The sequence below is a fragment of the Notolabrus celidotus genome, chromosome 10, assembly GCF_009762535.1.
Source record: "Notolabrus celidotus isolate fNotCel1 chromosome 10, fNotCel1.pri, whole genome shotgun sequence".
NCBI classification, from domain to species: Eukaryota; Metazoa; Chordata; class Actinopteri; order Labriformes; family Labridae; genus Notolabrus; species Notolabrus celidotus.
In genome coordinates this window covers 27891227-27905851 of record NC_048281.1, presented here as the reverse complement: position 1 = coordinate 27905851, position 14625 = coordinate 27891227, and the positions used below count along the sequence as shown (strand labels likewise).

Here is a 14625-nt window from a genome sequence, read left to right as displayed (position 1 = left end):
TTCTAAGCTTGCACTAACTAAAAGTTGTCACTTTTAAAAAACTCTTAAAGACACATTTATTTAAACAGGACTTCGACTCACCTTGCACAGACTAATTTTCTAAGTATGCTATTGTCTGCTTCTTTTACTGTTTTATGACTTAATTTTAATGTTTTATGATTTCATTTTAATTTGAATATTTTTCCTGTGAAGCACTTTGTGATTTTATTCTATGAAAGGTACTATACTAAATAAAATTTTCTTACTTAATTTGACTTTAGCTAGCTAAAAGTAATGTTAGTGAGGATATCTTTGGTTAGCTGTTGTGACATGGTGGTAATGAGTTAACAAAAACGTTGTTTCATCTTGAAACTTTGGCCTTTCCTGTCACCATCATATATCTTTTCATAAGCAATTTCTTCAAGGTAAAACAGCTGGGCTAACACATTAGAAGCTAACAGCTTTAGCAGCCAACATTACCATTCAAGCTTTTACTTGCTAACATCACCTTTAACTAATTGACACAACAGTTAGCATCTCTTGTAACACTCAAATATCCACACTAATGCTAATGCTAGCATCTTGACCTACTGTCTCTGTGTGTGGTTCTCCAGCTGCACGGTGGCGAAGAGGAAAGTGCTCCAGGGGGTCATAAAGGTGGCTGAGAGGGTCATCGGCTGCCCTCTCCCCTCCTTGGAGGAACTTCACAGTTCCCACTGTCTCAGGAGAGCCCAAAGCATAGTGCAGGACTCATCGCACCCTGGTCACAATGTTTTTTGAACTGCTGCCATCAGGCAGGAAGTACAGGTGCATGGAAACTTGGACAAATAGACTGAAAAACAGTTTCTACCCCACAGCCATCACTGCACTGAATGCAGCTAAAACATAAATTCAGTACTGTGATATCTTGCCTAAGGGAATTGTGCAATGAATGTCCAAGGTAGATGTATGTGTTGGTTTGTCTGTCTTGTGGGTTTCTGTGTTTTCTTAGCACTATTTTTTTTATATTATCTATTTGCACTGAAACAAGATTGCACTTAATTTCGTTGTACTTGTGGCAATGACAATAAAGACATTCTGTTCTATTCTATTAACATAAGCAGTTGTCAAATTCTAGCCAATGGGTTGTAAAAGAAGATGCTTGACATAAAAACTTGCTAAATTTTTCTAATTGTGTCAGTTTTTTGCAGTTTTTTCAGTTCCTGATATATTGAAAAGCAATAATATTATAACTTTTTGTTAGATTGATTAGCAAATCCATTGCAACTCTGCGTAATGTCAGAGGAATATGTAAAATGGCTTTGAAGCTCTTAGAACAAAATGAAAAGCTTTCTCTGCATGTGTATGATCCCAGTATCTTATTGCTTTGATTCAGCTGAAAATAAAAACCCACATTTCAAGAATGGCTATTGTTATCTATATGTTATATTCTTAATTTATTGGAGTTTGGAGTTCATTTATATGTAAAAGACATTTAAAATCTACAACACTGATCAACATCTAATCATACCCTAACAATTTAAAGTGCCATCTGTGACTACAAGAGCCGTATTCAGTATTGTCTACTGGCTGAGAAACAGGTAAACAGACCTCTGTTGCTGCAGATTTTGCCATCTGGAGATGTGCATCTCCGCTTGCTTTCCCATGGGCTGATGTCACACTGGAATTCACATTTGTCTCCATGCCAACCAGCAGCGCAGTAACAGTTTCCACAGTAACACTGGCCATGGCCTGGAAACAGATCAGAATGCATAGGGAACAACTGTCAGTGTTACAGAGAGACAGTCAGACAAACATATCTATACATGGACTTAGTCATTTAAATGTCCATGCATTAATTAATAATAATAATAATGATAATAATAATAATAATAATAATAATAATAATAATAATAATAATAATACATTTTATTTAAAAGGTGTCTTTCTTAGCACTCAAGGTCCCCGTACAGGGCAGAGTTTATTAAGAAAACAATATCAAAATTAAGCTGATAAAATCAACAAGGCATGATACAATGCAATTAATAAAAACATATAAAATCAACAGGATCTAATTATTCTATTATTACTAGCAAGGCTTAAAAATGATGGTTCAACACACATAAGTGCCCTCTTTTTTCCAATACCACATATAAAAACACATTAACATTCAAATTCCTGCAAATAAAAACAACACACTAAAAATTGTGTCACTGGTGTTTTGTTGCTTTTATAGTCACAATTCGAGTTGTGCTGAAAAATGATGGCTTCCTGTATTTCTTACAGGCAGGAGGTCAACTTAATTATTTTTTTAACATGGCTAATTACATCAACAATAAGGCTCTGGAACAACTTGTTGTGAACATGCAGTGGGAACAGGGATGATAACACTTAGGCAATAACTCAATGAAATGCAGTAAGTTAAAGACAGAGGCAATTAACTTCTAACAGTCTCTGACCTAAAAAAGACTGGAGGCTCATGGGTTATCTCAGGGCACGATGCTAATTTACAGCCTCGCCCTTCATGGTAACAAGTGGGGAAATATTTGTGCTAACTTGTCCCAGCAACAAACAGAAGCTGAACTAATAACAAAAGCTCCAGAAAACTGTTGATTTCCTCTCCTTCCAGCCAGATGGAAAGATCAATATCCATCTCAACTTTGTCACTTCCCAGAGGACCGTTCAAAAGCAGGGCAGGCTGCTAATGCTAGCTTTGCAACACCATGACAGGCATTCGCAACTGTGTCTTTCACACGTTGTGTGATTTTAACACTTTCAAAAAATACAAACCACACATTACGTAAGCTTATGTTTTGCAGCTGTTTTGTTTTTTTTTACTACAAACTGTGATAGACAGTCCTTAAACTCTCATATTTTTAAACTAAGTTGTGGATGGTGTTTTGGGTGGAGAATAAAGGGAGGGGGACAGGGGGTTTTGGGGGCATACCTCCACACACCTCTCCTGTGTCCTCGTCCAGGCACTCGCTGTCGTCACACTCACAGAATCGTCCCGTCACCAGACCCCTGTTGTCCTCGTTGTTGCACAGACAGCTGCCACACTGACAGGTTCCTATAAAACATTGAACCACTTTCAGACACTGTTTAAGCTTGTTTACAGGAAAAGGTGGAGCTTATGAGTGTGTTTGTGTGGATTGTTTAGATGAGGGGATGTATGTTTGTTTTGATGTGACAGAGAACCCAGCTGGTTTGCAGATGTGCATCACAGACACAGTCTGGGCATCATGTGGCAACAGATCTAGACTCAGTGTAAGACTACAACTCGTGGTATCCGTATGTTTGTGTGTGTGTCTGGGCTTTTTAAGTGATGAACCATGGGGACAGAACAGAAGGCTAGACGATGACCTGCTGTGAATAAATTTACATTCCTATGCTGTTAAACAGGCCACGGGCTATACTGCACATGCTTATAAGGACACACAAAGACACATTTACCCTTTATTAAGCCGCAGGCAACACAGGGCAGTCGTGAGGTTAAGCTCATGTGGGTGAAGGGCTCAGTGTGAGGAAAACGACCTCAGCCATCACCTCACAGTGTGTGTCTTCAGTGTGCCGGGGTGCAATTAAGTTTCCACAGATACAACACACACTAACCTGTGGATCAAGTGAGCGCTCTGTGGTGAGATTAAAGACTAAACTGAATTATCAATACTTACTTGGTAACTCAAGATGTCAGTCCTCCCAGCGATGCTCATTCACGCAACTATTTATAAATTTACATTATGCTGATAGATATCTCTACTTTAACTGAAAGAACAAAGCTTTAAAGAGGTTTCAAATTGTAACTAATGGAATTTCCTCTCCATTTAAATATAATATATATATATTTTTTTAAATAATACACAATAAAACAACAAAGAATAACTCGAACCAGGGGAGTAAATTGGCTTTGGTTCTCCTAACTTCAGATATCTGTGTGTGATAGAACATGTAAGTAAATCCTTAAATTGACTTCAGTTGAATTTCCATTCATCTCAGTTAATTCAGTGTTACTTCAAAGTGTGCATTAACACAACAGAAGCAGTATTTTCCTATGCAACCACCGCAAAATGATAAAGGCTTTGAAATATTTTTAGATATTTGAAATCATAGTTCATGATGTGGCTGTAGCTTCTCTTGCCTTAAACCTGCATTTCTGCTAATGGCCAGCAAGACGGCACACAAACACTACAAGACTGGTGTCCCTGCTATCACAGCTCTACAAACACAGAAAGTGTGAGAGTAAAGGCCAGTTAGCAGCACGGTGGTCTGTTTTCACCAGACCCAACATTAAGTCAGGTTAGAATCTTATTACATCAGCCACAGTCTGAGGATTTTGAGGCGTTCCCAGACCCGGTGGGATATACTGTATAATCCCTCCAATAAGTCTTGGGTTTACTCAAGGGACGACCTCCGTTCTTAATATGAAGCCCATGTGGAAGTGCTTCAAACTGCAGTTCAAAAACGGTTTGTGTCTGAATAGCTCATTTTGCTATTGGCACACACTCAGTGGCGTGTTCAGAGAGGTGGCCAAGGGTGGCACTGGCACCCCTTGAAATCCAATTGGCCACCCCAGGGGCCACCCCAAAATCCTAAACTATGATTGGCTGTTTGCCTCATCAGAGGTGGGGTTTCTGTTAAAATCTATAATTTGGAATGAGTTAAAAGGCTGGCTGTAGATTTCTTTATTAGTGCCCTCAAATGTGAGTTTTAAAAAAACATCTTGTCCTTAAAGAATTAAGCTTAGAAGAGTTATGCCACTTTGTTATGTTTTTTTTTTTTAAGTCAAAAGGAATATAAAAACTGTTTAATACTTTAATGAAAGTATGTTGTGAAGACAGAAAGGGTAAATGTTATTTATTTGTAAATGCACTGGCCACCCTGGCCTATGTGATAGCCTCAGTTGGGCCACCCCGGTCAACAAGTTCTGGACACGCCCCTGCACACACTGTATATATAACTTAGAACTTGTTATTTTTTAAGATATTAAACTTACAAGTTTTTCCCAAATAAGAGCATGGCTGACTTGATTGATGGGCAAGCATGTAGCTGCAAGCGAAAAGGCTAAAGGCCCGCCTCTTTACCTCGCTCCATAGACATTTGGTTGAGTTCAGCATTTACAATATGGCACCCATCGATGGTGGACTTCAAAACAGGGTCACAGATGGGTGATGTCACAGATACTACATCCATTTATTATACAGTCTATGGTTTTACCACGGGGCCTTCTTTCAGTTTGAAGTGCCCTTAACACCACTACAATCTATATAGGATCAAATATCAGAATTTCATTTCGATGCATTTGGACCAGTGGTTGATGTGTGGTGGCAACGTTCACCTCTTATACACGGTCTATATATTTGACATTGGAGTTATGACCATTACTAGATTTCACCACTTGGCTTAATTAGGATTAAAGCCATTATTCACAGCCTGTAAACCCTAACAAAGCATGCAATGTGAGAGGCATGTGAATTCCTTGTGTGTCTTTGACGTGTATATTTTTATTTTTGTGCAGTGCCTGTGGTTTGCATGATGCAATTTTTTTTTAATGTGCTGTGTCTTGCAATATAACTAACATTGTGTGTAAGTGTTTGTGTGTGTGTGTGTGTGTTGGTCACAGTAGGCTACCTCTGTTGGAGCACACCACCCCCTGAGGGTTCTTGCAGAGCTCTTTGCTCTTCTTGTTGGGTAGGTTACACTCCTCCTGGAACTGGCAGGCATCTCCAGACCAGCCGTCGTCGCACTCACACATCCCACAGTCACAGTAGCCGCGGTCTGAAGGAAAACAAAACACACCACATGCTGTTCATTGTGCCTGGAATCGCTGTATAAAGACAAGGACACATATAACTGTAATCTTAAAAGTGCTATTATGGCAGCACAATACGAGGAGGGTACAGGGATTATGTGTGGAGGATTCATTTGACGTGTTGCTTAATGGATATGAGCTCTCATTTACCTTCAGATCTATAAATGTACATCTAGTATGCGTCTTTTAAAGCTTCATCTACAACCCTCGCTTTCTTTCTTTTTTTTCACGAAATGAACAAGCTTTCACATCAATCACTCGGTGAGATCAAAACCTCAATGTTCAGTGTTCAGAGGACCTACACGCACAGCTTGACTTCAGCATTTCTCCTCATTCTGAAAGCTGTGGTGAACCATATAAAAACAGGAGGAATCATATGATGCAAATGAAAGCTGTTGACAAGTTTTTATAAATGTTGCTCCCGTTGCATTTAGCAGCGAGAGGCCTTGTATGTCACTCTCAATCATCCTCCTGACGCGTTCATCATGTAAATGTGGTGTCCTTTTCCAAGGGCCATCCATCAGTCATTAACTACAGACGAGTCCCCTGTCCCTCCTCATTATCAGGACGTCTCAGAGGACACCTGGGGTAAGGTTCAAGGAAGAGACGGATATGAAAAATTGTGTTTGAGACATGAAGACATTAATATTCACAGGGAAACACCTTACAAGTGAGGTACAATTCCTTTAATGCTGCACTGATACTATAATGATTAAATACTATGAATTTATTACATCTGTTCACATATGATCAGTCTCACAGAACATTAATAACAATTCTACAAAAAATACAATCTTTGTTTTTACATTGTTTGTCAGATGCAATTTATCTAATTGATAAAAACGCAGTACACAAGTGTTAATTAAGCTGGCTGACCAGACATTGTGTTACTTACTGTTACTACCCAGCTTTCTTACTTATTACCAGGCTGTATTAAGTACTGGATTCTGATTGGTTGAAACCTTTTTACAACTATGATACATTATCAACAACAAATCAGACACTAGTCCAATTTGATCATACACAACATATCAACTAAATACACTGAACAGAGTTCTGACACATTACACCTCTGCCTGTTGACACTGTGGTGAAAACTTGACTTTCTGCCTCAGCCTGGTCTTCAAGGTCAGGAATTAATGAAAGTTACTGGGCGGGGCACTGGTGGCCTAGCGGTCTAAGCGTCCCACACACAGAGGCTACAGTTCACATCACAGAGGTCGCCAGTTCGACTCCCCCACTCTCTGCTCCCTGCATTTCCTGTCTCTCTTCAGCTGCCTTATCCATAAAGACAAAAAAGCCCCCAAAATATAACTTAAAGTTGACATATCATGCAAAATTGACTTTTTAATGGTTCTCTACCTGAAATATGTGTCCCTGGCATGTCTACAAACCCCCCGAGAATGAAAAAAATCCATTCTGCCCCTGTTTTGTTTTCTCCACCTTTCTGTAAATGTGTCTAAAACGAGCCTTTTCAGACTTCCGTGGTTTGTTACGTAACAACAATATCCGGTCTGTCACGGAGTCAGAGCTCGGAGCTTGTTCAGCCCATAGACTGTATAAAATAATACTGAATCCCTCCCCCGTTTTTCATTACCTGCACAAATGTGTGCTAACAAGGAGCTTAGGAGGGAGGCATGCTAGTTGTAGGCTGTCTTAATAAACACAAAGGTCGGTTTTACTCCACACGTCTGCAGATTTGAAGATCTAGTGGATGATTTTTATTTATCATGGATAAGTGCTAGCGCTAATTAGCGTAGCCACATAGCTACATGTTCATAGCTGTAGCTGTAGCTGTGTACCAAGACACACGTCGACATACTGACAAATAAAACAACAAGAAACACTAAATCTGTGACCAATCCTTCAGAAGGGTCCTGCTGCCTTTCTGGTAGAGGTCGGTTTTACTCCCCACGTCTGCAGATTTGAAGATCTAGTGGATGATTTTTATTTATCTTGGATAAGTGTTAGCGCTAGTTAGCATAGCCACATAGCTACATGTTCGTAGCTGTGTACCAAGACACACGTCGACATACTGATAAATAAAACAACAAGAAACACTAAATCTGTGACCAATCCTTCAGAAAGGTCTCCGTCAGGATCAGATTCTGGATCCGATTCAGAGGGTTGAAGTAACGTAATCTCTGAGCAGCCGTGTATATTCAGCCAACATGTAAACATTAGATCAACGTGCTGGAGAGCCGAGGCACATCCACTTCCTGAGGGGGCGTGGTCAGAGGGAAAACAGAGTGTTCTGAGGAGGACTGAAGAAGAGGGCTTTTCAGGCATGCCAAAATCGGATTTCAAAGTGTTTTTTTGAGCATAAACTTCAAAGACATGTTTTGGGGACCTCTTAGACCAATATATATTGATGAAAAAAACGTGATATGTCACCTTTAAAAAAAAAAAGAAAGAAAGAAAGTTACTGGGCACAGATGTGAGAGCAGTCCAAGGAGCTACTTGGCCCCAACAATCTCTGATCATGAAAAGTGGAGTAACATCCTTTTCTGCAATCCAGGAAACAGCAGCAGAACAGCAAACTGTAGGAGTTTATTGGTCCCATGGAAAATACATAGAATTGGCCCTGTGTATTCACTACTGCAAATGTTCTAATGTTCTTTGACCCCCCCTGTGAGTCCTGGGCCCTTAGAATCATCCCAACGTTTCTCCCCCACATGGCAGCCCTATCTGGAGCAATGATAGCAAGAATGATTAAAGTCGTGATATTCAACATAATAACTTTTAAAGATGTATCAACTGCACAGCTTCAAGAAGGAGAGCTGAATGAGGAAATAAATGTCAACATAAAAATTCCTGCAGAGTTCCTGCTCACCTCGTCTAATGCTGCCATCAATGGTAATGCTCAGTTAAAGATGGAATAATAACAGCTATGCTGGTTAATGTTTTAACATGACCATGAATTGAGATGAGCAGTTGAATGCTGATTTGTCCTGCAATGAGGTCCCTTCAGGGTGAGACAAGTCCTATCTGCTCTCTGTCAGAGTCCAATTCACCCTGTTGGGATTCTAATTTGCATAACCCCCTACTCACTATACATTATCTCTCATTATCTCTCTGTTAACTGTGAATGTAAAAATGATTGTAATAAAGTGTAAAATCAAACATATGAGAAAAGTACTTTCTTATCAGTAAGTCTTGAACTATATCACATGAAAAAAAATAAAGTTTGAGACAGCTTTTTCAGTTTGTTACAGTTGTATTGCTTTGTTCTTCTTTGAGTTTTCACTGCTCAGTGAGCACAGACTCTAGAGATAACCTGATTGTAAATGTTAACATTTCTTTTTAGATTTAGCATTTAGTTTTGAAGGCAGGAGCTACCAGAAAATATCCGTAAACCGAACTGCATTCCAGTCCTTCCAACTTAATTCAGCATAATATTACAAAGTAACTACCACCCACCAACCCCCATTAATCTCCACTTGGCAATCACTCTGACACACACAACGGCCCCTCTTTATCTGCTAGGGGGAGAGTTTATGTGTGTGGGAAGGTTCCTGTCTGTTGATAGTTTATCTTCCTCTGTGTTTCCTGAGCAGTAATTCAGTGGCTTGAGGGTGTCAGGGTCCTTCCTACACACTGCCACACACGCGCCCAGCCAATCAGTGTCCAGCCATGCACAGATACGTTAAACAGGGGTCGGGAAGAGAGGTTGCATCTCCGTCACCATCAATGGCAGGAGCAATAACAAGTGATGTGGTGTTACCATGATTAACTGCTGATGAGGAGAGGATGGTGACTCATGCAGCTCATTTCAGGTTTGGAACTGGCAGCAGAGCAGCCAGACAGCCTCCAGAGGTGCCAGAAACTGCAGTTCATTGAGTGTCCACATGAGGCAGGCTTCAAAATAGAGTTAATTCCCAATAGGTCCCTTTACTAAGTGCCAAACTTTATAGCAGAATCAAACATGTTGACTGACTTATAGAGAAAAACATAATTATTAAAGGTCTACAAATTAAATAATTGCACAGAGGGTTATTCCTCTGGAGCTCAAGCTAAATATATCATAGCACTAGGTTTCGATTAATAAGGAAGTGGTGTGTGAGGTTGATGCTCTGGCTGTTTGTTAGTTTAAAGCCTGTGAGGAGTTTTTAAGTGGTTGTGGATTCAATTAAAATGAATAATGATGCCCCTTTATGACCTAAAAAAAAGCAAACAAGACGATCAGGAACAAGAATGATTATTCCTACAATGTAATTTTTCATGTCAATTGCTGTCAATTATCTTCATGTCTCAATTTTATCTTCAAGCCACTTGTGTCCACTTTGGCAAACCTCAAGTGGAAAATCAAAGAACGGCTGTTTTTGGCACCTCCACATTGGCGTTGTGTCTTTGAGGGTTATAAAGGGGTTCCACTTGGATGCAACGTTGGCAACACTGATAATTTTAAAAAGTTTACTGTACTGTTCTTGCTTAATATGTCTGAGAGGAGCTGACAGAGATATTGAGACTTTTAAATATAAATTAAAAACGTATTTATTCAGTCTGGCTTTTGGGTTTAACAATTTTATTACTTACATTTCACTGTAATATTGAATTAAATGCTGCTTTACTATTTTAGTAATTTTAACTGTTATCTTATCTTGTTTTATTGATATTTTTAGCCTTAGTTTTATTTTCAACTCTTATCCTCACCCTTTTTAAATCTATTTATTTTAACTATTTATATTCTTAATTTTTATATTCTTAATGCTTTATCTTATTTTAATTACACATATTTTATTTTTGGTGTGCATTAGTCTCTATTTTATTTTATGTTATTTTATGTTATTTATTGTTATTATTATTATTATTATTATTATTATTAGTAGTAGTAGTAGTAGTAGTAGTATTTTTTTATTATCATTATTCTTATTATTATCATTATTATTATTATTATTATTATTATTATTATTATTATTATTATTATTATTATTATTATTATTATTATTATCCTCTCCTAAAATGTCTTGCCATTGTTTTATTTCTGCTTTTTTCTTGTTTTCAATCACTGCAAAGCACTTTGGGTGGCATTTGATTTGTATGAAAGGTGCTATATAAATAAAGCTTGACTGATTGATGAATATCAATCAACATAATGTAGATACATATGTAGAAAAGGAAACTAGCATTCAATTCAATTTTCCATACATGAGAAACATTTTTTATTACTAACATTTGAGGTTTTCTCAAATCCATTCTAAGATATCAGTGCAGCCTTAATCACAAGCAATATTGTAATATAAGACATACATTATATAATACAAATCTAAAAACTCCCAGAGACTCTCTCTGCTCATTTATTACCTCCACTTGGTTCGTCTTCTCCAAATGACATTTCCCCCACTTATTTTATTTAGATCATGTTCTCCATAACATGATTCTCATTTCAGAGAGCAATTATACCTCCATGCTTTCTGCTCCCTGTGGGTTATGGAGCGTGAAACGGCTGCACGTCAGCTTGTGTTCTGTGGAAGAGATGTAGGAGACACCTGTCTCAGGTAATAATTCATCCTCCGTGTCTTCCTGTTTTACATAACTCTGCATCCAGGCCTTCAGTTGACCACTTTGGTGACTCTATCATAGTTTCATAATAACTCTAAAAATGTAACCAGAAGTGTTGGGAAGTAGCGAACTATTTATGATTAACCCTTCTGTTATGTTCAGGGTCAGATTGACCCTTTTCAAAATTCAAAAATCATAAAAAAATTAAAAGTGTTTTTTTCGGTATGAAACTTCTTCTAATTGCCTTAATTAGCGGAATCAACATGTAAAATGAAAATGGTTCTTTTCACATATTTGCAACCCCCCCCCCCCCCCCCCCCCCCCCTGCATGTTTATATTGCATAGATACTGTTCGTGGGTCAATTTGACCCGGCAGTCAAAGTGGAGGCTAAAAGGAGTCAGAAGTGTCAAATACTACTTGTTTCTTTGCAACTGTGTGACATATTTCACCCCAATCATGTACACACACACTCACACACACACGCACACACGCACGCACGCACACACACATACGCACACACACACACGCACACTCTCTGGAACAAGCAATAATGTTCCTGGGTCACTTTGACCTGGAGCATATTCAATTATCCAAAAGTGCAAGAACCCCAAAAAATCCCAATACACATTTGTTTTAATCTAATTTTTTACTCTATTACTAACCGTTTAAATCAAGATTTAGTCCATTGGTGTTCTTTAATCTTTACAGATCATGGTTCAATGAGGATAACTCACTCCTTTTTCAATAAAACCCATGTTAAGACTTTTTGAATGTACATTGGAAAGCCCTAAATATAAATACAATAGTTTTACATTACATAGATTTTATTTTAAATTGAGTTTTTTTATTTAGCTGGTTTGGAAGGCATTTATTGCCTAAAATAGACTTTTAAAAGGGTCAATTTGACCCGCAACATAACAGGAGGGTTAATCAAACTCAATTTTGGTGATACTTTTGCCTGCATGTAACCGTTCTGTATATGTTGTTTTGTTATAAATTTGAATAGCACGTTCATTGTTGATAAGATCTATACAAATCAGGTAAACAACTGTCAACACAGCTTTTGATAAACAAATAAGATACCTCCTTCAGCCAGCTTTACAGTGGTTATTTTCTTCCATTGCTACATACCGTGTAGCTAACGAAACTGTTAGTTCAGAGCAGCCTTCTCAATACTACAAAGTAGCATAACAACACTTGTTTTTACCACCATAAAGTCTGTTGGAGCTGTAATGGGTCCCAATCAAAACTGCTTTCACCAGTGGACTTGGACAGACTTGAGTGACTTTTTCTCCTTGCAGCCCACGCTGGAATCATTAGGTGACTCACCACTCAGGCACACTGCCCGGCAAAGCTCCGAATATCAAAGTAAGAGCACATCAAAATATGTACTGGGAATAAAAAAAAAAAATACAGATGAACAATTTAATGGGCTGAAATGTCCCAAGGACTGCATTCCACTGTGGCTACATTTTCACCCTCTTTTTTTCTCTCTATTTTGGAACCCAACAGAAATTATGCATTAAACCTATTAGTCAGCTTTGACAGATTGCTATTAAGGATTTGTTCTCCTGTGATTACTGTTTATATAGTCTGACTATAATGTGTCCATGTTGGAAGCAACATTCTAAGATTATGTAATGCCTGCTGCAATGCATCTGGAAGAGTTTGATTTGAAACAGTGCTGGACAAACTGACTTCCTATGTTCTGCTGACATGAAACCCCCCTCTGGGTGGGATCTTCTTTGGCTCTGGCAGGGGGGCACAGAGCCTGGGGGGGCTGAGCCAGGAAAAGAACAGAGGCTCCAAAAAAAAAAGAGAAAAATAGCCTGAGAGAGGAAAGGGTAGAAAGAAGGCTGAAATTTGTTTTTACAGATCCCAAAACAACCATCCATCAGGGGGAGAGGGTTCTTACTCACTGTTCCTTTGAGATAGGGTGAGAAGGACACGCGTATGATAGAAACTGCCAAAATCATTGAGTTACAGATGGTTTTGGATCACAGAAATACTTGGCCTTCTGCCTCAATCCACATCAGTGGCTCAAGGGATAGAGGCTGTAGAAACGGAGGAAGCACTGACTTGTGTTAATCAGAAATGTTCTATTACAGTTAGAGATATTCCAAAACCATTCATTACTCTCTGAAATGTTGTTTTGCTGAGTCACCAATGTTGAGTTTCAATCCAGTACCAGTGTACCTAAAGACTACAAGCCCCATCATGCTGTATGTGTCTTTGTGTAAATGTAAACTGACTGCCAGCATATTGTTTTGCCTTGCTTGGTTAAAAGTATGAAAAAACACATGCAGAGAATTAGTACTATTAACTGCTTTTACTAGCTGTTTACTAACACTTGGTTGATTTCTATCATGAAACTGCTTAATCAGCATTCTTAGCGGTTCACCACGTCAGTTTCGTCATTTAACAACACATATTCATGGTTTCATGTTGTGCCTTGTCTGCAATGTAAATTGCACAGAGGTGTAATGATGGGGCACAGCTGCTTCGCCACACTGATCCAGCATCACTGGTAGTAACAGAGGAAAAACTGCAACACTGTAAACAACAGAGCTGCTGGAACAGAACGGCTCCTGTGTGTTTCAGTCTGTGTGTATGTAAGGCTATTGCTGCAAGTCTGCACACCTCTCCTTCAGAAAGGAGTCACGATTGAGCTAAATTTCTTAATCATGGCTAAACACAGGATCTGAGAGTCTGCAGGTTTGCAGTGAGTGCCTAACACTAGCAGATCTAGCACCGCCAGCCTTCAGTCTTCCTTGCAGGTTAACATCCACATGCCTGTGCTGGTTATGCATTGTTCAGGTTGAGTGGTAATATGCCAGACACAGCCTACATACAACTTTATCTCCATTTTCTAGATTAGAGTACTAACAAACTTCGCCATGCTGTGAGATGCTAGCTGTCATCTGTGCTTGTTTACATCTGGGTAGTAAGGCATAATAACTTTATACATTTTTTCATCATTAAACACACAGATTTCTAGCTTTTTTTTTAAAGTTATGTTTTTTGGTGTTTTTCGCCTTTATGATAGGACAGCTGAAGGTGGACAGGAAACGTGGGGAGCAGAGAGTGGGGGAAGACAAGCAGATAATGGTCGCGGACGGGAGTCGAACCGTCGACCGCTGCAACAACGACTATAGCCTTTGCATATGGGGCGCCTAGACTGCTGGGCCACCAGCGCCCCCACATATTCCTAGCTTGACGTAAAACTGTTATATACAGTATAGCTAGCTCTAGCTAAAGTAATCTACTCAGCTAGCAGGTCACTGCAGTGAGCTATGTGTGTGTGTACGAAGCTTGATCTGTAAGGCAACTGGATCAAGCTTCGGATTACCATGAC

General features: G+C 39.0%; 1 protein-coding gene across 3 annotated transcripts in view; it reads right to left on the bottom strand.

The window, feature by feature from the left end:
• Positions 1-14625, bottom strand: part of itgbl1 (integrin, beta-like 1) — a 77483-nt gene that overhangs the window by 45059 nt on the left and 17799 nt on the right. For all 3 annotated transcript variants that reach the window (XR_004632708.1, XM_034693854.1, XM_034693853.1), the window contains exons 3-5: positions 5587-5733; positions 2906-3028; positions 1570-1710 (exon numbers count right to left, since the gene is read on the bottom strand). Coding sequence is in view for 2 of the 3 variants with exons in the window: in XM_034693854.1 (XP_034549745.1) it covers positions 1570-1710; positions 2906-3028; positions 5587-5733 (411 nt within the window). In the remaining variant the exon portion in view is untranslated. The remainder of the gene's footprint in view (positions 1-1569; positions 1711-2905; positions 3029-5586; positions 5734-14625) is intronic.